General features: G+C 42.1%; 2 protein-coding genes across 3 annotated transcripts in view; both read left to right on the top strand.

The window, feature by feature from the left end:
• Positions 1–1,717, top strand: part of waca (WW domain containing adaptor with coiled-coil a) — a 28,417-nt gene extending 26,700 nt beyond the window's left edge. The window contains exon 13 of one of the 2 annotated variants that reach the window (XM_073488289.1): positions 6–1,717. In XM_073488289.1, the coding sequence (XP_073344390.1) occupies positions 6–75 (70 nt within the window). In that variant the 3' untranslated portion in view covers positions 76–1,717. The remainder of the gene's footprint in view (positions 1–5) is intronic. The other variant, XM_073488288.1, reaches the window with a different exon arrangement.
• Positions 1,718–8,306: 6,589 nt separating this feature from the next.
• bambia (BMP and activin membrane-bound inhibitor (Xenopus laevis) homolog a) lies at positions 8,307–12,874 on the top strand. Its single transcript, XM_073488802.1, has 3 exons — positions 8,307–8,882; positions 10,694–10,987; positions 11,789–12,874. The coding sequence occupies exons 1-3, from the start codon at positions 8,807–8,809 to the stop codon at positions 12,205–12,207; spliced, it is 789 nt and encodes a 262-aa protein (XP_073344903.1). The 5' UTR covers positions 8,307–8,806; the 3' UTR covers positions 12,208–12,874.
• The last annotated feature ends 10,743 nt before the right edge of the window (positions 12,875–23,617 follow it).

Below are 23,617 nucleotides of genomic sequence, written 5' to 3'. Positions count from 1 at the left end.
CACAGGATACTGTTTCTGAGACAGCAAATCAAAGAACTTGAAAAGTTGAAGAATCAGAATTCCTTCATGGTCTGAGAACTTCTGGTTGCGAGTTGAAGCGGGCGTTGAGGGGAAAAGGGGGGAAGACCCATTGCACATAGTTGGAAGCTGAAGGGGAGAGCAGTTGATCAGTTGCTCTTGAGCCCAGTCTCAACACACACAGGAGCTGCAGTTGGGTTGGCTTTGGACCGTTGGGCTGGGAGAACCAAGGGGGAAGAATGAAGAGCTGTTGTGGGAGGAGGAGGAGGAGGAGGAGACGGAAGGGTGGGGTGGTTTACAAGACTTGTTTTTTGTAAAAACCCACGGCGGGAATAAAAATGTAGATTTCTTGTAGATGTTATTATCTATGTTGTAAATATGTTTTGTAGATTGAAGCCATGGAAAGCCATGCCTATCAAAGCTTTTGACATCCAAACTAATCAACGTCTAGGCGGCTACATTCGTTAGCTAGCCTTTCCGTCATGTTAACTCATCTGCAGTCTTCAAGCTTCATTTTGTCATAGATAATTGAATCATCGAGCGACTGTGACCTGCATGTAAACAGAGGAGGATGTTTGAAGCCATTTATTTACACAGAAGCCTAGCATAAAGCATAACACACTGGTGTCAATGTCGTTTCTTTTTCTCAAATATTGGTAATCTGAGTACTCTGTCTAGTTTCTCTTCCTGTAACCTCGACTCAGGCGTGACAAACATCCCCTCTCTGCAGGTCTGTCATGGCTGCTCACAATGGTTCAGTGATCTATTTGCAGCTTCTGGTGGCCCTGCATGTCCCAGTCTGAAAAAAACAGTGCCTGGTGGTGTGGTGGAGTGAGTGATTTTAAAAAAAAAATTTAAAAAAATGAAGAGATGTGACGCCGTGCTGCTTTGGACCATTCCCACTCCCCCCTCCCCCCTGGCCTCAGCCCTGCCCTGCCACACTCTCAACACTTCACACCCTCCTTGTAGTTTTTTTTTCCTTTGTGTTCCAACAATTTTTGTTCCTCTTTTTTCCCTCCTGGTTCATTCCTTTGTACAGTCGCTAACATTACGGTGGAGTTTTAAGAAGAGGACACAGAATAAAAAGGTTTTATTTATAAGAGTTGTAGTAATGAGCAGTAAATCACAGTGATATCCACACATTTTTAATTCACACCCAGTTGAGGAGCAGTGTATTACAGCTACAGCAGTTCGGAGGCAGATGTATGTGGATCACCTCTTGTGTCAGAGCAGGGCAACAGGAGGTCACAAGGTCAAATGTGAAATGTATGTATTGTAATAAACATGTGCAACTAAAGCGAGCACTGGTTATTTTATTGGAGTTACTAGGTTTGGTTCATACGCTAGTGCCTTGTTGAAAGTCTTAAGTGTCACAGCCTCATTCACCTGCAGAGCTCCCTCCCATTTTCTTAAATCCTTTTTGACGACAAGAAAAGATGTTTGACAAAGCGTGCCATGCACAGGGTTGTTTTTCTAGCACGTCCCATCCCTCTGATTGGTTTGTTCCTCACTGTTGAAGAGCAGGGTACTCGGCTGCAAAGGTCTGTTTTTATTTCCACCATACTATCTATTGAGTCTATAGCTGAACTGCACCACACATTCAGTAAAGGTGACCACATCATTGCTTTGTATATTGTTTCCTGAAGTATATTGACAAATGAAATAAAATATGCCTCTCCAGGGCCATGTTGTTCTTGGGTTTTTGATGGTCCCTTTAGCTTGAAGTTCTTGTCTCCTTGCCTTAAGAAGGGATGGTTTTAAGCAGCATGTGTTTTTAAGGTTTTTTTAAAGTAGAAAAAGCCTGGCAGTTACTTTAAAACCTTTATCAGTTTAAATGAAAGTAATTCTTGGTAGAAATAAATCAATTGAAAAACCAAGAAAGATTTGAAAAAACTTGATTCTGAATTTTTTATTTATTTAGGAATAGATAAACCAAGAACGTCTTAATGCATTCATAATTAATTGCAACATTAGCTAGATTTTAATAGATGTTGGGTTAAATAAAAAAAATACAATAATATTTTCAGGGTAAAAATGAGCAAGCTCTCCCATACTGATCTACAGGTTAATGTGTGAACTCTGCTGCCCCCTGCTGGTGTTTCTGACCTGCACTGCAGACAGTCTGACCTCTGTTTATAAGATTAGTATTATCAGATCAAAGACAAGTGTGTCCTGGTATGTCCTCCAGTCTAGACTTGCAAAGCCACTTTATTTGCGTTCGGAGCAAGACATTTTGAAAATGACATTCGCAACACATAACTTTACATTGTTATGAGAGAAGCTTTCTGTTAATATATTAATGCATAATGTGTTGAACTTCAAGCAGCTATAAAAAAAAATGCTGTCAGAGCTCAAGAAAAGTGGGAAGGTAGGCCTTTCATCCAACACCTTAAATCTTTAAAATGACACCTACTCCTCCCTCATTAACAATTGTAGAATATACAAATATGCAAATATTTGTCATTTCAAAAGTTTAACTGCTGGACTTAAGATATCTCCTACTGTGAAGTCTTTTCTCATCAATCTTAATTTCTTCACTGCTTTTGTAGACTCCAAGACTTTCTAGAGAAGTCTGTAAGTGCTGAGGTCTGTCCAAACCCACCATTCAACCACTCCACAAGGCAGACTTCACTGATTTATTTACCCACTGTTCAATATGGATGTGACTTAGAAGTTTTTTTCAATAACTGAACATTTGAAAATAACTAAATTTGTGACTATGAATATGAAAAACAATTATGTTATTGAAATGTTAGTTGAGTCTTATAGGTCAGGAATAATATTCAACCACATCATGATACAGAAACATGTATAGGCTAAATGAAAACAAATAAATTTGTATTACTGTAACCTTTAGGCCTGTCTTACAGTATATCGTCTTGCAGTCTTGACGTGATGACAGTGAACATGTCACAGTACTGATGACCGAGAGGGCATCGTGTGCAAGTTCAGAGGGTGCACATTTGGATTCAGTCTGGGTGTATGTGCACTGGAGGCATCAAGTTTCCACATCACGTTTGTGTTTGCTGAATATTGGACTGGATTGGCTTCCAAACTATTTGTGAAGTCACAAATCATGCTTGTATGCCCGCCTCTTAAAATCAGACTTTCAGTGAGAACAGAGAAACTCATTTCTTTTCTTACGATAACCATCAAAATGCAAATATTCTGACTGGTGTTACAGTAGTGTAAACTATGGTTTATGCTTTTATACCATTACAGTATTTAACTGTAGTTATATGTAAACTTATTGGGGTCTTTAATGCAAACAAACTGTAGCTGATATAGAACAGGGAAGTAAAGTGATTCAGTGAAATACAATCACATCAGTTTCCCTCGATGAATGTCAGGTTTTATGTAAGTTAGACTCCATTCTACAATATATATACTTAAATAATACAAGTGCATCACTTATATGCCAGACTACTGCATGAATTACACATTTTCTCACTGCTGTAACGCAATTGAACAAACAGTTAAACTGATAATAACAATTTTACTTTGAAATGCTGGAGTGATAAAAAAAAAAAAGTAGCTGTAATCATTAACAATTTTGTGAAACTGAATAATATATCATTATGTGACCTATGTGTTTTATGAAATTTCAGGTTAACATCACAGTCCAGTTATTTGAGCCAGTGTATTGTGTGTGCACACACACACACACACACACACACACACACACACACACACACACACACATATATATACATATATATACATTACATTGTATAAACAAACGAAATTCTTATAGGCACTGTGAAGCTGAGGCAGATTATTCTGAGAGGCTGCTGGTTCTGGTGTAATTCTTTGGTTACAGTTTTCATCAGGCCGGTTTCTCTGCTCTCCTCCTCTGCAGCAGGTTCTGTGGTCAGAGAGATGACCTGCTGCAGGTTTACGACCAGCTTGGACTCGCTGTCACCTGTTGGAGCTGCAGCCCTGTGCGCTCTCGGAGATGCTGCTTGGCTCTGTGCGCTCTCAACGCGCGTCTTCCTGTTCCGCTCATGACGCGCCCTCTCCGACCACTACACTTATTCAGCTCTGATCTCCTCTTACTGAAACCTCAGGAACAGACGTTCAATACGTCCTTAGTGCTATGAATTAAGTGGCTTTGTGTTTTTTTCATGATTTCAATAAGCTTTCGTGTGTGTTTTCCACAGGCCCTCACACAAACAGCTGTTGCATATGTGACATAAAATACTCACTCAGTGGTCATATTTCCTCTCGGCCCTGCTGCTCTTGTTTTTCTCCAGTTTATCTTTAGGATCCTGTTGACAGTCTCTGGCTCACCTCTACGCAAACCAGAGGTGAACTTTCATGTAACGCACACGCGCTGATTCAGGCTGGATGTCGGCGACAGCATCAGTATAAGATTATTTTGTCAAACTCCTGTTTTCCAAGGGCCAGTGTCATGTTCAAGACAAAGCTTATTTATTTGTATAGTTATTGATGAAGAATGCACATTTGACCATTTTTATACCAAAACAGCTCCTTCCTCCAGAACGGTGTTATTTACAAGATTGAAAAGCTTTAGAAGCTGCATAAAATGAACTGGACGTGTGTAATAAGGAAGAGGATGCCATATTTTCAGTTCATACTTCTATATTGTCAGGCACTGATGATAGAAGCAGCACACAGAGACACAGCTTGATCAGTGATCCACTCCTGAAGATCAAACAGATTATCTACAAAGTCATCTGTGTGTGTGTGTGTGTGTGTGTGTGTGTGTGTGTGTGTGTGTGTGTGTGTGGACAAGAAAAGGAGTGCTGCTGAATTAATTCCTCACATTAAACAAGTGGAAATCAAAGGTGGATGCCGTCAGTTTCCTGTCTCAGAGCACTAGAGATAAAGTCTGCACGAGTCCGCCTGACTGCGGAGCCTTTAACCAAATGTGCAACATCAAAGCTGCTGTGAGCAGTTTCCCTGCACACCTCCTGTATGTATCTACAGAACTGCTCTGCTGCAAACATGAGTAGCTCCATTATCTCATACAGAATAAAATAGATCAGGGAGGATGGATGGAGACAGTCTGCTTGTCTCTTCACAGAAACTGGATATGGCTCACATCAAAGAGAGGAAGCTGAGAGGTGTCAGAGGAAGTCTGTCTGTCCCGGTGTGTCCTCATCTGGCATCCACAAAGCCTGTTTCACGTTTTTTATCTTCAAACTGGGAACATTTGTGTCATTCTGACCACTCAGACCTCCTTTGAAGGCTGGCTGCAGAGCTGTTCTTGTATTTGATGTTCAATTTAAACTCTAGGTAGACTTGACCTCCACTCAGCAGCAGCCAAACCATCGTTGGCCCAGCGGCAGGGGGACTTTTGTTATGCAAAGTCCCTACTGTCTGTACCAGGTCACACCTACAAGCGTCTCCTAATGTGTGAAAGCAGACACAACCTGTAGGGTGTAATCCTTCCCTAAAAGGCCACTTACATGATTCCCCCCCACCCTTGTTGAAAGCAGACACACTGTTCTGTTTTCTTACTGGGATGGGCGCAGGTACACCTCATCAACTCATGTCAGGGGTGCTGGAGGGATATATTTCTTCTGTAGTCAGGCAAAAGGGTTTAAAGGGGCCCTCCATTTATTTTATACATAAAGTTCAGTTTGCTTATCTCAAGGATTACAACTCAGCCTGAGGAGATCTGTCGTATTGTGTTTCCTGTCACTCTGTAGGGAGCTTCCTGCAGTCTAAAAACAATAACCCAGATCATGTCATAGTGACTTTTGACGTGACACAATACAAATTGAAGGTGTAGAGCAAATGGAAATTGAAAAAAAGAGAGAAAAGTTTTGTATAATTACACACATATGCTCTCCACCTTTGATTCCATCACACATCCAGCTTGACATTGTGAACAAAGCTTGCACGCCATGTTTCAAAGTATGATGATTGGTCAAAACTGCAGGAAAGTATGGAGATTTATTTATCAACGCGATCGAAACATTGCAACTTCCTGGAGGGACTGGTATCTACCAGGCAGGGAGGGCCACTTTTCACCACCAGATGGCGATGTTTAACTATCCACTAAAAGTCAATGCGTGTTAGGAGATAAGCAGAGATGAAGGTTCTACTCTCAGCTTAGTAGAGGGGCATTTCTGATCATCTTCAACAGTTTATGTCCAATTGTTTGAAATATCTGATAATGTAGCAGCTATAATCACAGAGAACCTCACTTTATGTCACGGAGCCATACAGGGGCCAGGCCTGTGAGGCTACCTGAGGGCGAAAGGAGACAGTTCCACCCGGTATCACAGAAACTGATGAAGACTTGAGGAGGCTGCTGCTCACGATGATGACCAGTAATCCAGCGTAAAACCAGTACTTGTGTCGACTGCCAGCCTTTCATGCAGTCCTCAGCATGAATGATGTCACGCCAGTCGTGGACTGGCGCCGCTGTGGAATTGCAGATAATTACGGTAATTGTAGTGAGTAGTTTTCTCTGTTCCCTGAAGCAGTGTCCTCATCCTGTTGTCTGTTGGGCACAGTTAAGGCCTGTAGGTTTAACTTTTTAACAGGTATGAGCTCTGAAGACACACCCGGTCTTCTCTGATGACACTATTATTCTTCTCCCACTGTTTTACCCAACATGTTAAATAGATTTAAAAAAAAAATGTATTAAAGCATATACAATGTATATGTTGGTTCAGTAACCCTGCATTTGTGTGTGCCTCTAAGTATATATGTTTGCTGTTGGCGCTGATACAGATCGCGCAGTGTGTTTTGCATCGCCACTTTGTTAGAAAGCAATTGTGTGTGTGCGTGCGCGCGCGCGTGTGTCTGTGCGTGTCTGTGTCGTCTCGGTGGCGCCATGTGCCTTTTTGGATTGCTAATTTCTCCAGGCGGCTGTCCGCTCCTCCTCCCAGCGGCGGCGGCAGCAGCAGTCTGGTAGCCTGAAGGGAAGCGGTTGAGCGCGGCGTCAACGTGGCTGCTCGCAGGATGACACTGCAGGTAGCAGCTACCGGCCGGTCTGGCTTCACTTAGCACAACCACACTTAACTGCGAATATGAAATGTAATTAATGGACCCAGGAAGGATTACACACATAGAGCCGTAACCTTATTTTACAGCGTCAGTAAACCCTTGACCGAATTATCTGTCTGCTTTACAGCCGCAGCGTTATCTTCATTTTAGGAATCTATTTTAGTCGTGTGTTCAGTTGCGTTGTGTAACCCTGCTGGTTTGTGGTGAGTTGTTTCATGAAGGCACGTATTTCGTCACTTGCTGTGTAAATGCACAAGTTAGACATTCAGCAAAGGGACGTTTTTAAGATGATTTCACGTAAAAACAAGGATGTAAACTATGCATCTACTAGTGCACATGTTAAAATACCTACATATTTAATATCTCAATATTAAAATAGTGAACCTATAGCTATCTCAAAGTCTAAACTACTACCACTGTGACAGTGTGCTCAGGTGACGCTATCAGTGGATCGGTGAGTAAGGTTTGTATTCACATCGGCCTGAACTGAGCCATCAAGTTGGAGAGTGACAGGCGGAATCAAACCGGAACACGAGTGATCGGGTCAAAAAAATAATACGTTTTTCATATCAGGTAAAAATGAACAATTAATGATTAAAAATGTCCAGAACAATGAAGTGATGTTGAAAGTGAGGCATTCTTGCAAATATATCAAGTAAAAATACAGCTGAGAATTAAAGAGTAGGCAATATTTGTATTTCCTGAAGGAAAAAGCACATTAAGCATCGGTAGCCTATAATTTTGGCTAAGGTCTACGATTTGATCTATATTAATAGATCAAATAATATTATCTTGTCATTTGCCATCTGTGTTAAACAGAACTGATGTAACTGTACTGGCTGAACATAAAGAGTCTCGTACTCCTGCACTAATGACCAACAAAACAGGAGGCTAAACTTTCCATTTGTATACTTTATTTTATTTTATTTTATTTTATTTTACAAAACATGGGCTGCTTTGTGTTTAAAACACAACTCATCACTTCACTTCACCGTATTTATGTTCTTGGTCATATTTTTATATTGATTTTTCTTAATTTATTAGACTTTAGTGTTAATAATTTTCCATTTCATAATGTTTAAAAATGCATTTCTTTTCCAGAAACTGCCTCGGTTGAATGGCTTTTGGCTTTACAAATAAACTTGCCTTGTCTTATTTTGAAAAGCTGCACCAGTGCGTAGCGGTACGTCTTTTGAACTACTTGTCTCTCTTTCTGCGGTCTGACCAATCAGATCCGAGGGGGCGGAGCTCTGACAGACCACAGCTATTTCTTGTGTTAAACCTTGTCCGTCCGGAGTATGCGTGCAGTCGTCGGTCCAGCGGAACCATAAGACTTTTTTGCAAACATTTCTCCGTCCAGGACTACAAAAGTGATGCTTTACCGTGACCGGCTGCTTCTAGAGGCAGAGGAGGACCAGTGGTGACAACTTTATATCCATTTTTCACTGTCTTTCTCCCTCTCTCTCGCTCTTTTTTTTCCTACTTCGGCTTGAAGAAGAAGAAGAAGAAGAAGTAGAAGGCGCTGTTTTCGCATCCTCAGTAATGTCGGACCTCTTTTAAAAACACATTTGCGGACTTTTTCAGTCTCCATGCGGGAGAGGAAACATTTCGGAGTGAGTTTTTTGCCGCTGTGGTTCATGTAAGGATTGTCGAGCCGTCGTCGCAGCGCAGGAATGCCTCATTTTTCGCCGTAGCTCCATGTAAGTCTTTTTGTCGTCCAGCTCTTCGCCCAGCGGACTGTGCCGCCGCCGTTACTGGATATACGAGGATCCTTTTTTTCTTTTTGCGCAGTAATCTGGTGTAAATGGATCGCCAGTCCAGTATCATTTCCATTTGGCTACAAATGGAACTGTGTGCCATGGCTGTTCTTCTGACTAAAGGTATGGGCTCTGGTCTCCTGGCTGGGCATGTTTGTTAAGTAGTTCAGAACAGGATGAACAGTGTTTGGCAGTGGTAAAACATGACTGAACTTAAACCTACCTCAAGGCTCTCAGACTGGAGTGTTAAAGCCAACCAGTGTTTGTCTAAATACTACTTTTAGCAACACAATAATGTAGCATTGAAGAAAAAATCAAACAAACTCATGAGTATAGAGAGAACTGCACTTCTTTCCATTACAAACTTACTAAATTGAGTGATGCTGTTTTTGATTTAATCCAATTTACTCTCAGCATACTTCTTTTATTCTTAAAATCAAATCCTTAAATAACCTCAGTGGAAACAAACTAAAATGATCCCAACCACAATTAATGGCTTTCTTTTTGAAGTCTTTCCCTGTAGTTTTTCCCCATGTAAAACTCCTAACTTCGACATCCAAACTCTCATTAATTATCCAGTACAGATCCTGTCTCATTCCGGCTGGCGTGTTTCAGTTAAAACAAAAAAACCAACCCATGTTCAACTTAATTTTGAAGCTGCCGTTCATAGAAGAGTGAGCAGCCGCAGTGCTCGGCCTGGTTCTCTCTCCCCCTCAAGCCACAAAGGGGCCTCTCCTTTCTAATGAAATATTCTCCAAATGACCTGCCAGGGCCCTGCTGCTCCAATCATTCACAGGGAAAACACTGATCTGATGAACGTGCTCCTGCACTGCCAGTTGGTGCATTCACAGAGGCAGCGGCACTGAGAGGAACAAGTTTGTTTCTCAAAGTTTCGGGCTCTTTTTTTTATTTATTTATTTTTTCCGCTCAGTTTATGATTTCAGCAGATGGAAAACACAAGGCAAAACTTTTGGTTCACTTTTTACTGCCTTGTTTATGGAGCTATTTTTTATTTATTTGCTCATATTTTTTCCTTTTTTTCATGCAAAATAGTAGAAATCCTATATCGCTGGCTAAAAATATACACAGCTTTAACTTTAACATGTATTGTCCAAGGGCAGGTCCCTGGCCTAGATTTATGTCTTTAAAATAAGAAGAAGCCATGGTTGAGGTAATGAGTGGGCCCGTGTAAAAGCAGGCAGCCTTAATGATAAGGTTCCTGGGAGCTCTTTAGATGGAACCTCATTGCCCCCCCCCTCCCCGTCCCGTCGCCGCCGCCGCTGCTCCTGACCAGAAGTTGAAGCTTTGCGTGCAAACTGGGGGAAAGGAGACTCCTGCACGGCTGCCCCAGCCCCCCCTCTATACGCGTTTCCTATTGGGTTGAAAAAAAAAATGACTTTGGCAAACAAACCACTAATTATAAGCTACAGGGTTCCTGTTTTATATTGCACACAAAAAGGGCCGCTTTGCATGGGAGGCTCTTAAATGAAGGCATATTTGCTGAATTGATGCAAAAACTGACTACTCCCTTGTGGTCTTTATAGTAACCTGGCTATTTATTGCAGGGCATAGGTGAGCAAACACTTTCAAAGTAACAATATAGCAGACCACAGGCTGCGTTTGAAAGGATTACTTCTTAGTAGCAGAAGTTGTTTTGTCATTGGATATACTTTCATACAAACTGAATAAAAAGTAGGGAGAAAACAGACAAAACAAAACAAAAAACTACTACTTTCTGGAAGCTGAATTGTATTTGGTGACCCATTGAATCTTTACATAGAGCCTTGAGGGTCCTGACACACTACTAAGATAAGTTCAGGCTGTGTTACAGTCAAACCATCTGCCAAAATGAATGTATACAGTATTGCATTAAAGCTATAAATACATGTAATCTTTGCAGCAGTTTCCCTGACCCTTCCTCTTTGCATTTCCAGGAGAAATACGGTGTTATTGTGATGCGCCACACTGCGTAGCCACAGGATACATGTGCAAATCAGAACTGAACGCCTGCTTCACCAAGGTTCTGGACCCGCTCAATGCGAACTCTCCGCTCACCCACGGGTGTTTAGACCCCATCGCGAACGCAGCAGATGTCTGCAGCAGCAGCAGCACCTCTAGGGGCGCAGACGCCCTCAGCGGGGCCTCGGTCTCGACGTTGGAGTGCTGCCACGAAGACATGTGCAACTACAGAGGCCTACACGACATGGCACACACCAGGGACTCAACAGGTAAAGAAGAAAGCTCCCAGAGCTGAAGCACTGACTGTCAGGATGTTTGATTTTTGTACTGAAACTGAAACATTCTCTTTAGCAGGTTTTGAAATGATTGGGCTCTCTGGGGGGATTTTACGATTCCTCCTCAGTAAATATTCAATATTTTCCTCTTTCCTGTTCCGGCTCCAGAGGCAATATGTCGAGCTGTAGGGTTCTTCAAACACTTTGCTTTATGGACACGCAGGCCACCCTTACCCCCTCCTACTTGTTTCTCTACTTCTCAGCTCTACAGGACTTCATTTGACTTTTAATGGGCTCCAGCTCTGTGCCTGGGAAGGCAGGGAGCAGCCAGTTTACCTTAAGCACTTGGAAAGAGATCAGATATATTCTTTTTTTATTATGTGTGCACCATGTAATTTTCCCACTGAGTAGGAATGTGCCTTGTAGAATGAATATTCCCTGACAAGTCTGCATGTTGGCCCGCAGTATTAGCTCATAGAGTTATGAAAAGGTGCTTAGAGAGACGGAGAGGAAGGGGAGCTGTCCTCAGGGGATTCTCTGTTGTGGCCCCGTCCAGGGCAGACTATAGTTTATTCGCTCAAATTAATATCTGGCTCTCAGTCAGGACAAGGTGACTCATTTGTTTTTGCCCCTGCTGCCCTCTCTCACTTCCTCGCACTAGTTGGTTTGTCTTATTTTCTTTCGTGGTTAAAGCCATGACTGTGAAAGCTTCTCATTGAGCTACAAACAGCCATACATCCATTCAAAGATGAACGTGGAGCATGAAGTTAAACTTGTGGTTAATTCTGTGTGCAGATCTCAGCCGTTACCAGCCGGACGGCAACAACAGGAACCTTGTGACCCGGGTTCAGGAGCTGGCGTCAGCCAAGGAGGTTTGGTTCCGGGCAGCGGTGATTGCCGTCCCCATTGCTGGCGGCCTCATCCTGGTGCTGCTCATCATGCTGGCATTGCGAATGCTGCGCAGCGAGAACAAGCGGCTGCAGGACCAGCGGCAACAGATGCTGTCCCGGCTCCACTACAGCTTCCACGGCCACCACACCAAGAAGGGCCACGTGGCCAAGCTGGACCTGGAGTGCATGGTGCCCGTGACGGGCCACGAGAACTGCTGCCTGACCTGCGACAAGATGAGGCAGGCTGACCTAGGCAACGACAAGATCCTGTCTCTGGTGCACTGGGGGATGTACAGCGGCCACGGCAAGCTGGAGTTTGTATGATTCCTGCTGGACTATCACTTCCCCACAAACAGCCAGGACTGCGGCTTTTGCTTTTCCACTTTAGAAGACATTCCCATCTTTTTCGTCCATTGGACTTTTGGGTTTGTGTTTTTTAAATTTTTTTTTTAAGAACCAGTGACGAAAAAAATACGAGACTGATCTCATGCCGTGTGGTTTTTGCTAGAGGAGCACTTTACTTGAAAATGAAAGGCAAAGCAACGAGGGGCTGTATTTAAACTTGAGAGGGCAGGACTGACGTGGAGTGAGAGCTCTGTCACTGCTCCTGAGGATCCTGGACTTTTACACTGCGTGCTGAAGGATTCCAAATCTGTCTTATTTGCACATTTGTAAAAAGCAAACAAAAGAGTTGTCGTTGCTTAAAACAAGAATTTTACACTGACACCAGGGTACAAAAAAAAACTTGTTTGAGGAGTAAAAGAAAAATTCAGTGTTTGACTGTAGGTGTGCACACTCCTCGGTGTACGTTTCATGATTCGAGCTTATTGTAAAGATTTAAAATATATATATATATTTTTTTTGTCTGATAAAACTGACTGGTGTGTGTCTTGTTCTGGGTGAATGGCCAACATCTCTCTCTGTGATCAGACTATAAGCTTGATTGTGAGTGTGAAAGAAAAACTTCCATTAAAATGTCTTTTTATTTAAATGATCATTCATTCTTGTGTTTTTGCCTTTTAAAACAGTGACAAAGGAAAAACTCAACACTTTGCTACTGTGATCATAGTGTGCTGCTGATCAAAGTATGAGCGCTTGTTAAAACCAGGGATTCAGAGGTGTGTGAGACAGTAGCATCCTGTCTTTGCAGTGTGATTTGTCAAAGTCAGGCCTTGGTGTGGTCTTGGCGTGCTCGGTACAGTGAGGCCTGGTGTTACAGTGGAGCTGTTACATCTGTCGGCTGTTCTTGAACCCTTTCCAGAGGTCAGCTTTTTTTCCTCTCTGCCTCTCTCCTTATCAATCGGATTTATGCAAGGAACTTTAAAAAAAGACGGAAGGGTCATTGCGTCACAAAATCTTTCTTTGGTGCCAGACCATGGTGAGAGTTGTATTGAAGCCAATGGGAGAATCATGGAGAAACATATCTGCATCGTGTGACTTCTGATGAAGAAATGCCTCCAGAAAATGAAAGACCATACTTCAGAGAGTAGTTTAATGACTGTAATGTTGTGATCAAACGGGGCAGATTTGACTGATTTCTTCTAATGATACTGCAAAGGCGAGCTTTTCCTACACATTCGAGGAATGAATAAGGCGTCGATAAAAAAATCAGCTGTTAACCTACTCTTTCATTTTCTGGAGGCATTTCTTCATCAGAAGTCACACGACATACAGTAGATACAGTATGTTAGGTTTGAGTGTGTTTTTCCATGCATTGACTTAAAAACAACGGGCACAGCAGTCCGGCCTCAAAGCAAGATTCAGTGACGTAATGACACTAACTTCTTTTTTAGGTTCCTTGGATTTATCCTGGAAGTGGTAGTGCTATTTATTTTCACACCCACTCTAATGCCTGTAAGCACTCCTCTATTCTGCCTTTGTGGAGGTCCGTAATAACACTGTTCCTCCTGTCCTCCCCAAGTCAGTGGTTTGGGATTAATTTCCTGTTGCACTAATCTAAAATAGTGACACACTTTTTACATATTATATGACTGAGGGGGGTGTAGTTATTTATTATTGTCAATCCCATGAAAAAAACAACCCCAACAATGGATCGATCCTACAGTATTGACTGTGTTGCCAAAGCCTGATATTTCTTCTTCCTGTGTGCCATAGAGCTCTATTCTTGTCCAAAAACTATTAAAAACACATCAGTGAACCGCATCGTTGGCTGACACGTTACAATGAACACACACAAATCCAGTGTAATGTATTTTAACTCAATCCCACAATTCCTGCTGTCAGAAATACTAGAGGACTAAATCTGTATTAATCCACTGCTGAAAATAGGCCCCGTGAAATGCGCTATTTATTCCAGTTTGAGAAAACCTACAGTACTCAACTGTTTCGAAAATGTAAACTTAAATCTGACTTCTTTTTTTTTTTTTAGGATAGAAGTGGAAAAAGGGGAAGTCAGATTGTTGGTTATGGCCTTTTTATGGGATCTAGTGACTGAATATAAAACAACACGTTTTTCCCTGTTAAAGGGCTGTTCTACTCAAATTATAAAGTGGTATTTAGCCATGCAGATAGTTTTGGTTGTATTTGTCCAGTTTTTTAAAACATCAGTGTTCTAGTTACTCTGGATAATAATCAGAACACACTAAACAAGCTTTTTCTTGGGCAACATATAGTTCTAATCAAACGGGTTGACTTTGTGCTCAGTAAATTATCCGGGTAACTGGGTACATATAAGAAAATGTGTTTGTTGTTAATTTGAGTGACTTGACCCTTTAAAGAAAAGTATTGAAAAGCACAGGGACCTTGGTGTTTTTGCAGAACAATGCTGTTTTTATGCTTCACTGGCACGGGTCATGCAGCAGCACCAATTAGTGGAACAGACTATGTCAACCATTATGGAGGACTTACTTTCTGGCTGATTCGTCTCAAAATGTGTACACAAACAGCAACGAGGCAAACCAGTAAAATCTTGATCCTAACGGTTTGTTTGGAGACCGGGGGTTAGATTTCTGTCCTGCTTGTTCGTCACGTTTTTCCAAACTCCGGCTGAGTATTTACATTTCTACGAGTCCAAATGTCACAGTCATCATGTATTATGTACCGTGCGTGTCACACAAAGCAAGATGGGGATGCTTGGGTTGAAAAGTTCACACTCTCCGGTTCTCCCCACTCACCATGGTAACCACAACTAAGACATCCTGTATGTAGTTTAAGGTTGAGGTCCGCTTCACTGGAGAGTGTGTGTCTGTGTGCTGAGCGCTGACCCTTGTTTCTTTCCATTAGGAGGACAGGAAAACACTATTAGTAACTTACCACTTAGCAGCAGCTTGCATTAGCGAGGCTCAGCCCGTGCTCGGGGCCTCCCCCAGGACTATTACCCTTGTAATAACAACAATGTCCTCTAATGTGACTGCTGTTTGCTTTAGCCTGATTCCATTTTGCTGGCTCACCCTTGGGTGTCAGGTGGCCACGGGAAGTTGAGGGAATTACAGCCTAAAAAGTTTGTTTTAGTCAGGAGTTGATATTACGCGTTAGCAAGGAGACACAAGGACACACGCTTTTCTTTGTCTGGCCAGGCCTCACGTCTCACCGGCATCCAACAGTCACAGCTCGGCAACAACAAAAGCCGGAGCCAGTGGTGACGGCACGGTCATTAGCATCGGCCATTTTGTGCAGCACTAGGCGGACAAGCTGCTTGTATTCACATGCAAATTTAATGAGGTGTCTGACCGATCTCGATCAAAAGAGCCCCAATTTGTTTTGAAGCGACTTCAAGCTGACCCCCGCGACAGTTGGGTGGAGTTTTATTTATGTCTTGTTGTCCTGTTTTTGTTTTGCTTTATCCACCTTTACACCTTCACCACCAACTCCTGCTCCACCGCCGCCAGGCTGCAGGAGCCGATGTGCTCCGTCCTCATGTGGAAGACATTCTTGAAAGCAGGGTTAACAACACGCAGTGATTTAAACCCGCAAGGTGCTGCCTCTGTGTTTCTCCCCACTACCCTCAAAATAATGTAGTAATAGTCCAGAAGGCCTTGTGCCCACTGTGGCGGCAGCAGCATGTGGAACAATATATGAAGTGTAAACACACATGGAATCTGTTAACACCTGAGCACAGTAATGGATGCACACACCCCCCCAGGGTGGTAACAGGCCTCTTTAAATCCTTGTATGTTTTTCTTGGTTTTCTTCCCCCCAAGTCCTCACATTTGATCCCCTGTTCCCATAGTGGAACACACACACGTTGCTTTTTATTTGACAGAGTGGTGAAATAACTGGTTTATTTATGGATCAGTCAATCAAGTGAAAGTTAATGGTCAGTAGTTTTGATAAACGATTTAACATTGAAATCTTTTTGGGTAAAACCCCCACCAAATATTAGTTGGTTCCAGCTTCTCAAATGTTCCATAATTTAACCATAAACAGTTGTTTCCCTAACCCTAACCATACCTATATTGCTATGCACTGATATAGTAGAAAGCAACATTTTAAAAATTGTTAAAATTAAATTGGCTTGAACTTCTCTCTCCACCTACAACCTGTTGTACGAACTACTTTCAACCATACTGAGGCCTTTTCTCTACTTTCTAGTCTACGATCAGCACCTCATTAGAGCCGCTGGTTTATTGTAGGTCTGCAATGGTATGCGTTTTGGAAAATTCCCCAAATATCTACATTTGGAGAGAGGTTCCTGGATGCTGGTAGACAATCAGTCAAGGAACGAACCCTGTAAACCAGTTCAAGTAGTCCACATGAGTACATCACAGTTCTCTCATGGCGGATGTATCTTTTAATCATAGTGGTGTGCTTAAGCCACCCAACTGGGAAAATTCTTGTGATCCCCACAAGTGGGGACACCAATTCAGAAACTCTGCAAAAATTTTGATGTACGACTTGTCGACTTTGACATCGTACACCCAGAAACATTGTAGACGAGTTGTTTGATGGTTAGAAACTTTTCATTAATTCACGTTTCACATATCAATGTTTTGCTTGTGTGTAATTTGTAATATGGTATACGGTTGAGTTACCTAGATTAGTTAGAAAAGTGTTTTATCTGCATTAACTGATAACAAGTCAGGTAATGGAATATTTTAGTAATTTTAGGGAACGTACTGGTGCAGTCTGGGAGAACCTTCAGAGACAATTTAAAACATCTTGAATTCATGAAATTGTCTTTTTGTATGTTTACTCTGTTTAAAGGGACAGTTCACACCGAAATCAAAAAATTCACATTTTTCATCTTACTTGAAGAGTTATGTATCCATCTAGATCGTTTTGGTGTGAGTTGCCAAGTTTTGGAGATATCGACCATACAGATGTCTGCCCTCTCTGAATATAATGGAACTAGATGGCACTCGCTTGGTGCTCAAAGTACCAAGAAAAAAAAAAAAGGTTGAAAAACTCAACACCAATGTCTCTTACCTGTCTTGACCTGGTTACTCAAGATAATCCTAGATGGGAGCAGTTTCATGACTACACACACCAACTGTATCACTTGGCTGAAAAACAAAACATTTAATTTGTTACATTGGTAGCATGCTAAAGCTGATTCACACTGGGGCCTTAACAGAAGCTACTATAGCCCCAGTATAAAAGCTGTCATGGTCTAAATCATATCACTGATACTTGAATACTGTTTACCAGTTCCCAACCACAAACAAATAGAGACATTCCAGTAAATAAACACAACTTTTCATCCAGGAGACAAAAAAATTAGGATTTTTAATTGACAAGTCTGCATGACTGCAGAGACAAATCATCCTCTGTGGTGACAGACATCCGCTGGAATAAGACATGATCTAAATATTTAGTCAATTCATTTCCTTCCACTGAATGAAACTACGGCTTCAGTGCATGTCCTCATACACCTCCTCCCCCCATCTAAACATTTACCCCAGTGTGTTGTTAACATTTAGATATAAATCTGCCCCAAAAGAAAAATAATAATGTTGGGAATGTTTACAGGACCGACCGGGCTTCTTGAAGCTAAAAGTCACCGTCTGTAAATAGGAAAAAAGTTTTGTTATGTTCCTTAAAGTGGGCTTTCCAGCAAACTGAGGCAAGAATGTCCAAACAAAATGGCTCACATGGACACACTTGTATGTATGTCTACAGGCCTATAGGCAACACACACACACGCACACACACACACACACACGCACACACACACACACACACACACACACACACACACACACACACACACACACACACACACACACACACACAGAGTTGTAGGCATTGGTGGTGAGTTGTCACTGTCAGGTGCAGGTCCACTTTCTCAGGAGCTTCATGGATGATGTCGTTCATGGTGTTGTATGTCGTCCTCCTTGAGCAGCCAAGGGCACTCACTGGCCCATATCTGTCAGCTGAGGGCCGAGGGGCCCCTAAAGAGAGGTGGCAGAACAATATCACCTACCCCTTACTGCCATAAGAGGTAGACGATCCCTCCGAACACTCATCCCATCACAGATGACATGAATAGGATCCTTTACTGTACAAAAAATGTCGAAGTTGCTCCATTAACACCATTGCTTTAAAGAAGATTGATTCTGTTTATTTTAAATGTAATGTTTTATTTAATTTCCTTTCCTTCCTCTGACTGCCTCCCTCAGTTAATGTTGCCACGTCTGTCAAGCTCTCTGTTCTCACACAGCACATACTGTATGAAGTTTACAGTAACAGTAGAAGAGTTGCCGCTCAAAAGTGTTGGATTTGCTCCTGATTTGACACACAGGCAGACAAAAAACGGCCTCTCATTTCTAATTCTGCTCAAGTTTCCCTGTGGTATGACCGTTGACACTGCTGTTGCAAAGATAACTTCAGCGACATGGCGTCTGCTAGCAGCCTGGCTCCTGTCCAAAGCAAAAACAACGGTAAGAATCCCAATTTGACTTCGAGATCCCAATTGGAGTGCTATTGGTTGTATTAATAAGTTGGCAGGTTTTGTTACTTGTTAATTTAGTAGAAAGATTACTGGTTTTGAAACCATATTTCAGAGGTGGAACACAACATCAGCACCCTCCATCAAGGAAATGTAAATGTCTGTTGATTCACTCTTGTTTTACCTCGGTTTCTATCATTCTCCACCATCTTTGCCTCACCATCAGCGGAGGTTATTTCTTTTGAAGTGTAGAGTTTCCACGGTTATTCCTGTTGTTCCACTCTTACCTGGGGATAGCAACCAGGGAAAACAATGCCTCTTCCTCCTTTCAGTTGGGCAATGGCAAACTGTCTTCCTTTGTTCTGTAATTCTACCTTTGTTTTTCTCTGGAAAAATCCAACCTGGTGGCAGACCTAAAAAGCAGGTCTTACTGGAAACTAATATAAGTGATGGTGTCATTTTTCTACAGCCATTTCACTGTGCAATCAGTTTGTGCTTCAGAATGATAAGTTAAAACAAAAAAGGTGCCTATTACCAGTTCAAACTAAAGCTACTTGTGTCAGGGAAATGGTCAACATCCTCATCAAACACAGTTGAATCCTTTCCTCATACTGTTGCTTTTGTATTTTTTGTTCTAGAAAGGGTAAAAGAAATGTTATCATACTCCAAATCTATACAGAGTAACAAGCCCCTTTCACATATGCACCGTACCTCTGAATTTATCCAGAGTTTACCCGGAGGAGCTGTGTGTGAACACACGTCTGTATTATTGGGCGTGGACTTTGCCCCGCCAGCTCCCTAGTCCTAAGTCTGGGTGACTAGAGCAGACGATTGTCCGGAGTGAATTCACAGCGAGCGAGTGGGTGTGTCAACGATTTGTAATTAATCAGCACTACGCAAATGTAAAACCGTAACATGAGAAAATGGTATTTAAACTGTTCATCATCCAAGTTCTGCAAAACATCTGGCCCAGAATATTTCCCTGCTCGGTGTCTTGTGCTTCCACACGGCCCATTCATGTTAGCGCTGGACTCAAAACGCTGCAGCTTTCATTCTACCGCCGGACCCTCGTGCCGCTTTGCTGCTTCGTACTCTTCTCTGGTTACCTGTATATCTCTTTCATTGATACTGTAGATACGTCCAAATACATGTACTTTGGATATTAACACAAATACAATAATCATTACAGAACAGTCTTTAGCCTCCTATCCAGGCGCTGCCCCTCTCCCAAACCATACGGAGTATTTCCAACATGTTTGAACACGGACATTGACCTGTTGTAGCCACCATGGTACTATGAATGAACACTTAATAATCTGTAGCAGGAGGAAGGGCAACCAGAGGTGTGGTGGCCTCCTAAAGATTACGTGCATGCTAAAGACTTTTAATGGCTTTCACCTCCATTTGGCTTGGCATCAGGCCAGCCTTCTCCACCTCACAGAGATGTGCACCTTGAGCTGGAAGCATAGCCTTGGGACTCGATGCTCGCTGGCTGGCACTGATGGGAGTTCATTGTGAGTGTAGATCCAGGGATTACCGGGCTGAAAGCGGAGAAGCTTGTGTCTTTCTAACGTCTGTGTGTGAGCGAGGCTAAAACCACTATCACAGTTTAGGAAGGGCCGTAAAATAACATGTGGTTGGTGAGATGGATCCCTCCAGACTTTGTACACCGGAGCTGGTGTTACAGCTGAAAGTTTCAAATCGAATCTCGTCCCAGAAAAGGAAGTTAGCTTTGAGCTCCTCCCATTTCTATACCACATACTAATTCTAAGTTATGTAGCGTGTTCACACCGGAAGAGTGACAAAAGAAGTATTTTGGAGTGTATTGTTATTTTTTATTCTAGTCTTTTGTTTTTTGTGATTTATTGGACCTGGCTGCTGTAACACCACAGTTTCCCACTGACATTAATAAAGTGCTCCATCTATTTACACCAGCAGGGGCAAAAATACACCACACACACACACATGGAGCAGGCAAGGCCAAAGCTGTATTCCCAGAATAATGTGAAGATGGCTCCATAGTATGATGAGCTTTTGATTTTCTCATGGGACCCAATTAAAAACTGTAGTCTGCACGTAATGAAACCTTAGCCTGGTTGTCTGGTTAATCACAACTCCACTCTGCTGCCTCATGTTATGATTTAGATTTCAGCCTAAAAAAAAGAAACATCTGAAGGGATCCCCATCTGGTCTTTAACCTGAAGGAGATAAATATTTTTTTTATCTCTTGCCTACTATACATACATGAAGACAGGTTAATCTCCTGTAGCTCACTCAAAAATATGATCACAAGAATCTTGGACATGCCCCTTAATATGTTGATATGAAAAATAGCTCCTAAACTAAAACCTAAGCTGGTGTCTACATACATTACTGCTATGACTGTGGCTGAGACACGTTTGTATTTAGCCTTTATATAACTAGAAAAGGCCTGGATCTATATTTCAAGCAGGAGTAAAAATGAGTTACAGACAAATGGGATAGTACACATATCTAGGATAACATCAAAATAAACTACAATGTGGGTTGCCACAGTCATGAACAGACATGTCACATAGTGCAACCACGGGGCTGATTGCTGTGTTAAAATAGTTTGTAGGCAGCAGTGGAGCTCTATGGCACAGAAGAATAAGATATATCAGGCTTTAAAAACACACGCAGTACTTGTTAGTAGGATTCAATTATTGTTGTATCAGTCTTTTTATGGGCATTGTTGACACAATATACAATATTCGGGGTCTGTAAGGTCATGAAAAACCTAGAAAAATCGTGGAATAGAGTGTATGTGGTTCAAGTCATGTGAGTTGCAGTTTTTACTTTTCTAGATGTGAATCACACAATGTCTGACTTTACTTGTACAAGTATAAGGCATAGCTTGAGAGACCAGAACCCTTGAGGTACAAAATGTGGACTGTGTAGTCAAATATTTAACATTTTGAACATGGAAGAGGCGGGACTAGCTAGCCGTGTTATAGGAGCTAAGCACCAGGCTGCCGCTGCATGGGACTCAACTCTCGACTCCATGATTGGCTTTTCCACCCAGGTGACCAACATGACTCCCGCTGCCAGCTGCTTCTCTTTCGTCCAACATCAAACATTTTGGTCACTGTGCTCAGAAACAAAGCCCATACTGCTGCGGTGCTGAGAGGCTAAAGGCGACTAATTTTACAAGTCATATTAAGACGCCAGCCAGATAACTGCCAGATTAGCATGTGCTGAACACTAGTGCTCGTGTGTATGCACTTTTGGACTGACTCCTTAAGAAACTGGCAAAGGTTGCATGTCATGTTATTCGATGAAAGAAAAAAATGTTTAATTTTATCGAACCACATTGGCCATCATTAATTGTACCAATTGACATTTTCGCATATATTTTTTTAAAGTGTTTTTCATGTATACACTAAAGTTTTCGAGAATGTATGGTCATAAACATTTGCCTCAAAGGCATGGAAAAGTCATCGACATTCATTGGTAAAATGATTATAAAGCCTGAGTATTCCAAGCTTCATCTTTTACAAAAAGGCAGAAAATGTTTTCATATTCATAAACTTTTATATTTTACCTGTACGTGACGTGTTGGTGTATGCAAGAAGAAGCAGGCAGAAAGAGGGAGAGAAACAGGCTTCTCCTCTGTGCCTCTGCTATTCATCATCAGGTGGAAAGACTGTTTACTGCCAGGGTCAAGGTCCCAGGCATGTTTACGGGCTCTCTCAGATGAGCCATTGTTGTTAAAGCACACCCTGTGCATGCAAAGGCCATGCTAGAAGATCATATCTAATGCCGCTTTTCCACCAAAATTAGCGGGTCTACACAGGTTTTTTAAATGCGGGTCAACCCGTTCAAAATCGCCTTTTGACTCCATTCCCACTTCCCGGTGGATGAATTCTTTTGAGCGTCACAACCCCCTGCAAAATGACTTGTTTCACTATCATAATTTGAGCCATTCGGTCCATTAACATTTGGAAAGTCTAGAACAGCTGCAGGATTAATTTTTTTTAATTCCCCTTCAAATTAGCTGGGCGGTAAACTGGAAGTTAGCCGGCTCGGTTGGTGATCCAGGTGTTTTCATAGCCGGGAAGTCAAGCTTTTTTGCCTTCAAAACACCACTGAGCAGCTTTCATAAGAATGAACGGGGCTCCACCTCCAACACTGTGTCCAGTAATAAAATGTCCTTAATAGACCACATGCCAAATTCCTTATTTATTTACGTGCCGCCACCTGATGTTGATAATGCGTCATCACTTTGCACGGCATAATTAAGAGTGTTCACCCGGGTCTTACGTTAGATCAAAGCCGAGCTGAGACCCGTGTCTACTGCGGGGCCGATTGACCCGGGTGTAAATGCAGAGTTTACACATTCCCATTGCACGAAAACAGCCTGATCTTAGCAGGTTTAAGTGGGATTTTTGACTGGTGGAAAAGAGGTAAACAGGGCCCCTGTGCCCCAGAGCCAAAAGAAGCCCATTTTAAACCAGATTCAAAAGATCAACCCACATAAGGACATTTAAGACCCATTAAGGGTTTCAGGAGAAGACATTCGTCACGCTTGTTTATATGTTCCCTGTGGCTATTTCCCTTCTCGGCCCGTGTTTATTCCTCCATGTTAATATACATCTCATTTTATTTGTCCTTTGATTTGCCATGAGACATGTTGAATTAAACATAACATCATATTTCCATGGCCACTCTTTATAATTCCATAACCTGCAAGCTGGAAGCACAAGCTCTGGATTTCATTTGCTTACTTTCTTTCAGTGTGGGAGGTTATGTGACCACTCTAACCTTTTTAACATTAAAGTTTTTCCTCCCCTCAAAAGATCTTTGTGATAATCCTCTTCTTCAGTCCGCCCTTTGCTCCTTTGATTCCCCTGTGGATCATACAGGAAA

This window comes from Pagrus major, chromosome 19, assembly GCF_040436345.1.
Source record: "Pagrus major chromosome 19, Pma_NU_1.0".
NCBI classification, from domain to species: domain Eukaryota; kingdom Metazoa; phylum Chordata; class Actinopteri; order Spariformes; family Sparidae; genus Pagrus; species Pagrus major.
Note: the sequence above shows the minus strand (reverse complement) of the source record. Positions and strands in the feature narration are given on the sequence as shown.